At 36.4% G+C, this 7,899-nt stretch overlaps 1 protein-coding gene across 1 annotated transcript in view; it reads right to left on the bottom strand.

Annotated features, from left to right (window-relative positions):
- Positions 1–3,390: 3,390 nt before the first annotated feature.
- The window catches only part of LOC107732504 (glutamate receptor ionotropic, NMDA 3A-like), a 46,810-nt gene continuing 42,301 nt past the window's right edge, over positions 3,391–7,899 (bottom strand). Inside the window, exon 10 of the mRNA XM_016543859.1 lies at positions 3,391–3,621. Within this exon, the coding sequence (XP_016399345.1) occupies positions 3,391–3,621 (231 nt within the window). The remainder of the gene's footprint in view (positions 3,622–7,899) is intronic.

Raw genomic sequence — 7,899 nt, 5'->3', positions numbered from 1 at the left:
TTGCTAAGAACTTCATATGGACAACTTTATGTCATCCTACATGTTCTTTACACCACACTGGCAGACAAAACATAAAAATTCTAATATTAATAATAATGTATTTGTTTGAAAATAATAATAATAATAACAAACTAACTATTTATGGCAAAAAAAGATTAAAGAATTTCAGCTTAATAATGAGACTTAATGAGTCCCACAAAAATATGTAAAATTTATATATACATATATATATATATATATATATACTGTATATAAACAAGTCATTTTTGTTTGATTTGCATTTGCAATATATCTTTGAATAACTTAAATCCATCATTATCTGACAAGGAATAGACAATAAATACAAACACAAATGCAAAACTATACTGCAAAATCTCTGCTCTTTTGCTCCAAATGTGCCACACCAGAGAACTGAAGCAAAGGGTAAAAAATAAAATCAGCTCCTCCCCCTATTTCCCCCATCTCCCACACTAGAAGAATAAGGGGGTCTGGTCTCAGCAATGCACTTACCGTTAGTTTCCCAGGAGACTGTATGAGGCCTCTTGAGCAGTCCTCTATACCTCAGGACTGGACCCAGCTGCAGAGAGTTAATAAAATCATCAGTCAGCCATTCAGCCTCACTCCTCACGTCCTCTCTGGCCAATTAGTCGCACACCCTATGTGGCTCGACTGCCTTCACAACATGCTTCACACTCTCATCAATTTCATACAGACTTATTACTGACTCAAAATGGAGGATGAGGTGCTGCTAGACCTTGCAGCTTCTCCAAGTCACAGTATTCAAGAGCTTCTCTCTTTAAAAAAAAAAAGACCTTTGTGGCGTCATCTCAGGTGGAGGCTTTTGGGATCCGCTTGTATTTTGACAACTGACCTAATTATTGTGTCCAAATATGCTGCGCTGGGCTCCCAAGTTCATTTTATAGACTAGCACTGCATGATTGTATCATGATTGATTTTTGCCTAGCTCTCACTTCAAAACACATCTCATATGACCATGTACTTAAAATAAATAAGAACTGCTGTTTAAATGTGTGGTGAGGGACCAGCTCATATGTCAAGGTATAAGTTCACTGGAATTTCCATTCTTTCCATGAGCATCCGGCTCTCTGGCTGTGTGTCCTGTTTTGGCAGATGCATGACATCATAGTGACACCATTGCTGATAAGATTATGGAGGGATTTTGGTTGAGGTAGACAGAATAAAAAGGACTGAAATAGACCTACTGCATCTCTTGAATCACATGCACAAATCTGTGGAATATTATAGTGCCATTTTATTACCAAGTTAGGCCTTTTCACACCAAGGACAATAACTATTACAATAATTATAACTATAAAGTCTTAATAATCATTCTAATTCTATAAGAATAGAGACGTTCACACCAAAACTATAATGATAACAACACAAAGGAACAGAACATTATGGTCTGCTGGTGCATGCTAATATATTTATCCTTATAGTTATTGCTCTTTGTGTGAATTTTTTTCTCTGAATCGTCATTTCTGTGATTGGTAAAGGAAATTCTAAAAACAAGAAGGGAATGGTGTTTCATTCACAAGCTCATTTTAAGGCAAACTCTAGGCTGTTTTTGGTCTCAGTACTGCAAAACAGAACTGGAGACCCCTTGCGGCAGAAGCCTGCCATCACAGCTGTGAGTCTGGCGCGGAAGCCTTTTGGCACCATGGATTTCTTCCTTTTGACAAATGCAGAAGTGATGCAATTACATTTAAATTGTTTTCTGGAGGCAACAATTCAGTCAATGTGATTGAGAAGCCAAAACAAACATTCCATTATGTTTTAATACATTGTTTCTAATAGCAGAGGAGATAAGTTGAAAACCAAATGCATTGTGCTGCACCCATTATCATAATTTGCAACATTATAAGTTCTTTTTTCCCCCCAAAGTTGCTGTCATTTTTGTTGAAAGTCAAACAAATGTGAGTGTGCAACATTAGTTTGGAATCATAAAAATCAGTCAAAGAACTGCAGTGAAGTGAACTACAGACATGAAAAGGAAATGGGAAACAGGAAAATAAGGGCCACGATTATATGAGGCTAAATTGTATGCCATTGTGTGAATTCTGAACGTTTGCATTAAGAATGCTGCTGTAATTTATGTATCTACAATGAACTTTTCATCAATCAATCAATCAATCAATCAACTGTAGCAAATTAGCTCAAAAGGGAAATGTACACAATTACAATTAATTATAATTAATTACAATTATTTATATCAGCTGCCAGAATTAACTGTAGCAGAATTAATATTACCATCAACTAATCTGTTCGTCCAGTGAACATTCAATGTAATTTCACATCAGCGCAATGAAATGATATTTTCGTGGCCACAGAAAACCACTTTCTTACAGTACTAGTGCATTAAAGCATGCAACAAGTTTGGATTGTAAAAGGGACATTTACCACAAGCAGTGACAGAATCATAAACTCATGTAATTTGTGCACAAAAGTTTTATTAACTAAACACTAACACTAACACAAACTAGTCTAACAAACATACACACACACACACACACACACACACTCACGCATACATTCAAGTGGATGAATGACACCGTTCGAGATACCAGAGAATGCAGCTATGGAATATGAGTCAGTTAACCACCTGAGCAGAAACCATCAGCACCGTTTTACAATGGGGTACAGCTTATACTAAACCTCTGTTTCGTTTAGTTCAATGTACGATACTTGCATTGCCTTGGCCGTTGAACAAGCGTTAAATATTCTTAGAACACTAATATGTTGCATAGGTATCAACATATAAAATACACTCTCATTTAGATCATCAAAATACGAATTCATAGCAAACATGGTATAGGTGAGGTTACATTAGTGGTTCTATAAGCACACATAAAACAGTATACAATACTCTATACAAGACAGTAATTATCATACACACAATGACCTGGGGATATGCATTTAATTCATAGAAAGGTCTGGGTATGAAATTAATGAAATAAGTCCTTTCCGATGGGCAGTATGTTTATGTTTCAAAGTGACTTCCAGTGGGGTGAGGTGAATACCATTGGGCCATAAAAGCTATGTTATCTGGCTGAGGTGTCCTGGCTGCCATGGTAACCAGTGTTCTGAGTGGTTGTTCACAGACATCCCGGAACCCAGTCCGATTGTTGGGTCTATTGGATTATTTGTTAAATATAACAAATAATATCGTGCCCGATTTGTCCATCCGTTACACAATGACACAGTCAAAAGCATCAATATTTAATGTCCTCTGCACTAGGTCTACTCCAAAAACTTTTTTGGTGAGTGAAGCAACACAGTGAAGACAAAGTAAAATAATAGTTTTTAAATGGTTTTAAGTGTAAGAGCAGTTGTTAGCAGAAGTGTTCACAGCATACTTTTGTATGACCTTTATGTCTGTTTTGTGTGATGTTGAATCACTGGACCAGCTGAGAAAATGTCAAGCTCTGTCTCCGCTATAGGTTGGGTTGAAGGTGATGTTCTTTCACTCAGTGCTGAGACGTCTGCAACGTAAGCATAGATCCGTGCACTGCAGGCTGTCCAGCTAGAACTAGATGAATAGCTGCATGTCATCTGTGTAGCAGACAGTTGAAGAAAAATCAATGTCTCTGGATGATAGATCTAGCGTTGAAGCATACATTTAAAGTTTGCCTTCACATGCCCTGTACATGTGCACCATTCACAAATCTCTTAAAACTAGAATTTAAATTTCTCTCTGAGACTTTATTCCTCACAGCCATCTTCTGTCTTTTCACGGCAGATGATATTTCATTAGAACTATACACAGGTACTTGCTTTTGGTAAATTATCTATCATGCCATTTGTGCTACAGGCTTTGTATTCTTTGACTATTGTTTCTGAGAAGTACAAGCTGCACATAAAACATGCATGGATATATTTTTCTGAAAAAACAAACCATTATATAGGCTAAATGAAGGCCAATTTTAGAGTCTCTATCTAAGTTCAGGATGCAAGCAAGGTCTGAGCCCCCTGATTCTATTTCTGTTCGAGTTTTCAGACACGTTGTATAATTATAACTGATGTATAAGCTCAGTTCTATAAGTTTCTCATGACATTCTCTACTCTCTGACTCACTATAGAGATTGAAAAGTGATAAAAAAATACTAAAGTATACACCACAGGAAAGATAATCGAAACCCATTGCTCATTTCTTTCTTCAGCTGAACTACAGTCCCCACCAGGTTTATATTTTAAATTCTTTATTTAGATTTACGTTAAATAATCACACAAACTTACCTACAGTTGCACTGCTAGCAACCATTTTAAAATGACAGGTAATATTTTTATTAGTATTAGTAAGATAATAGATTGAGATTTGAGCTAGCAACTACAGTTATTAATAATGGACACAGATTTTTCTCTTGAGAGCACTCGCTGTCAGGCTGTGTGGGGTATGAAGCATGGACATATGGCAGCTCTCGCTCAGGTCATGTTGTGTAAACTGTAGCAGCAGGGTGGCACTACAGCTAAGGGCTACAGCATGAGGCTCACGAGAATGACAGGCAATAATCATAGCGGAGCTACAAAGACAAGAACTGTGACACAATGATCTCATTGATGAATGACCATAGTTGTGGCAGATTACATTTTATACTAAAATGTATTTTCTTATTATCCTTATATTGTAATCATCATAATCACAAGATTATCATTACCTAACATCATTGTGTCTGCTTAATGGAATACATGATGTTTACTAAATATAACTTATCTCATAGCTGTATATTACTGCCATATGGGCATTACTTTGATACATTAATTTCTGAACAGTACTTCCTGACTGTAATATTGAAACACGCATGTGATGCTGCCAGTGGCGGTCCTACATTGAATTACACCCTGGGTGAGACCCCCTTAAATAAATATACACTATACACTGTATCTAATTTGCATATTAATGTGTTCTTGGAGCAACATTTAATGAAAAAAGAAGTGTAATAATTGGAGTAATAATTGGCAACATTTTAATAATAATATCTAATATTTCATAGGAATATTGATGTATAATTTATTTCCATATTCACTTGTTGTGTCTCCCAAAATGCCCGATAAACATGATTTAAGTCCTGATGTCCTCTACAGTGGACTTGTTTTTCATGATACATGGGGGGCGGCACGAGCAGTTAAAAAAAAAACATTTTTAAATCCTTAAGCGGTTTTCTATTATCTATCATTTCACTGTGTGGGACTGTTTTTTTTTTTTTTTTAACTGCTCGTGCCGCCCCCCATGTATCATGAAAAAATGCCGGTTCGCCCTTGCCAAAAACCGCTACTGTGCTGCTTTGAAACAAAATTTATTGTAAAAAAGCACTATATAAATAAACTTGAATTTAATTGGCTGTTTTAAGGGTTTAAATTAAATTGAGGTTTTTTTTTTGTCAGGTATTGTTTCAAAAGTATTTTAGTTACTTTAGTAAAGTACAGCGTCCAAGTTGTTTACTCGTGATCATGATTTAATAATCTTAACATAAAGTCATTTTCTCAAGATCTCGATGTAACAAAATAGTTGTTTTCTTGTGATTTCAACACAACAAAAGTTGTTTTCTTGAGATCTCGATGTAACAAAATATTTTTTCTCATGATCTTGACATCATTTTCTTTAACTTTAATTAAATCAACCTTCAATTAAACCCGGTAATAATTCACAACTCATTCTAAAGTGTTTGATTGGTAGACACTAGCAGACACTATTTTTCATTTTGCCTTCTTCCCAAATCAGAGTTATGTTACATGGATTCAAACTAAGAATTTAGCCTGAAACACACTTGAGCTCCAAGATTAGTAAGGACTGTCAAACACTGACACTAACTTTTTTATCAAACACTTAATGCCCAGCCAAGCATACTCACTCTCTGAAAAAAAGAAAAAAAAAAAAAACCACAGCAACTCATAACATAATGAGGTCATTGTTCATCAGTGTCCCAGTGGGAACTGGCTGCTCGTCTATCAGTCACAGTCTCCTCCTCAGCCCCCCTGACAGTCTCCCTCAGACAGTTTGCTCTAAAAACTTGCTTTGACGTTCACTCTGAAAATGAATGCGAGAACACCATCATCTTGCAATAGTGGAAGAATTTGACAGCTACAACCAACATTTCAAGGCTGTTAACCTAGTTTAACATTGTTTACTAATCACCCATTTTATAAATTTGCCATTGAATCAAGCATAAAAGGTGACAGTCACATATTTTACAGAAATAATAACTAACGGAAATAACTAGTGCAAATTAACTCAATGTTGAGTGACTTCACAAACCAACTGTTGCAAACCAACTGCTAAAAGTGAAACTGATTTAACTAATAAATGTTTATTTGAAAATGCGTATTAATAATAGTAAATGCAATAATTCATTTTTTCATCAGACATCATAACATTTAGATTATATATACAGGCCTGTGATATTTGAGGATCAAACATCTCAAACAGAATCATATGTTATCACCATTAAAACACACAATCAAATGACATATTTATTCAAACATTATAAGTGCGGAAAAAGTACACCACAGCAAGACAAGTAACGGTTTAGTTAAAATTGAAAGTTTGGTCCATGGCAGCTTATTTTGGCCAAAAACCGCCCACTCAGACAGGAAAAGTCTACCTGATTGACCTCTAAAACAATCAACCACAGTCCATTTTGTTTTTACGTGGCCTTTTAGGACCACGATTATCTGAAATAGATTATATCATACTAATAGTTATAAATATACGGAGCTCTGCACATGATCGGCAGAGGAAAAAAAGAAGATATTGTGGCCACGACTTATTAATTGGTTCGCTTGTTGTAGTTAAAACACAGCTATGTTGTACTAATTTGTTTTCTCGTTTTAATTAAAATGAGGGAACAGATCACTTCGATGTGGCCATACTTTAAAATAAGGGAACTAATTAGTACACAGTGGCCACAATTGAACTAAAATGAGGGAATGAAAACGAAATAAAATGTAATAATTTGCGGGAATGAATTCTTAATTTGTGGCCACGATATCAATTATTTATTCTGTAATTTGAATTCATTTCTGACTATTTTCGCCAATGGTTTTATATGAAACACCTCAAAAATAGCAGAACATGTGTATAGACCCTGAATTTCTGCATGAAATTCTTTGAATATTGTTCTGCTCGTGGATGTCTAGTTAACTTGTTTAAGTGCCTCAAGCCTCAAATCCTGATGTTATTAACCTTCCAAACGTTTGCAAATCCAGTAATTGGTTCCTCCTCAAAAATGTTCATTGTATCAACCCTTAACTTGACCATGACGATTGATTAAAAAAAACCTTTGTGCCTTTATTCCCAGAAGTTGCTAAACACCTGCCAATCAGATCAGAACTGGAGCTGTTATTTTTGCGTGCATATATGTGCATCAGTATCAATATGCATCAGGCGGTCATTGAACGGACTGTGGGTGGTCCATGGGCCTGCCGTCCGAGGCATTGTTGCTTATCCCACTAAGTAATCCCATTTAATTATTTACAAAATGAAGCCATTTTCATGCTGGATGTCTGTGGATGCAGATATTCACCTTGGCCAGCAGTGAATGGTTGCATTAAGTGTCTGTTCTCTGTTCAGTTGCCTGGCTTTAATCGCGCATACACACACACACACACACACACACACACAGATAAATGCTTTCTCTCTGGAGCTGGAAGCCAGCCAGACTGCAGGATTACAAGCTGAATCTCCATCACAGAGTGTTTCATCCATCACTGCAGCACTCCAGCAGTCACTGAGAAAGGAGAAGGCGGAAAACAGCGTGGCGTGACTTCTCAGATGAAAGGATGTCCCTTATCCCCTCATACCCACTGCCTTTGTGAGTCTCCTGCCACGTACCAAACATCACCTCCCCTTGTTGATGTCTTTGGTCAGGGTGTTGGTGGTGG

The sequence above is a fragment of the Sinocyclocheilus rhinocerous genome, unplaced genomic scaffold, assembly GCF_001515625.1.
Source record: "Sinocyclocheilus rhinocerous isolate Xijiao unplaced genomic scaffold, SAMN03320098_v1.1 scaffold2053, whole genome shotgun sequence".
Lineage (NCBI taxonomy): Eukaryota > Metazoa > Chordata > Actinopteri > Cypriniformes > Cyprinidae > Sinocyclocheilus > Sinocyclocheilus rhinocerous.
Note: the sequence above shows the minus strand (reverse complement) of the source record. Positions and strands in the feature narration are given on the sequence as shown.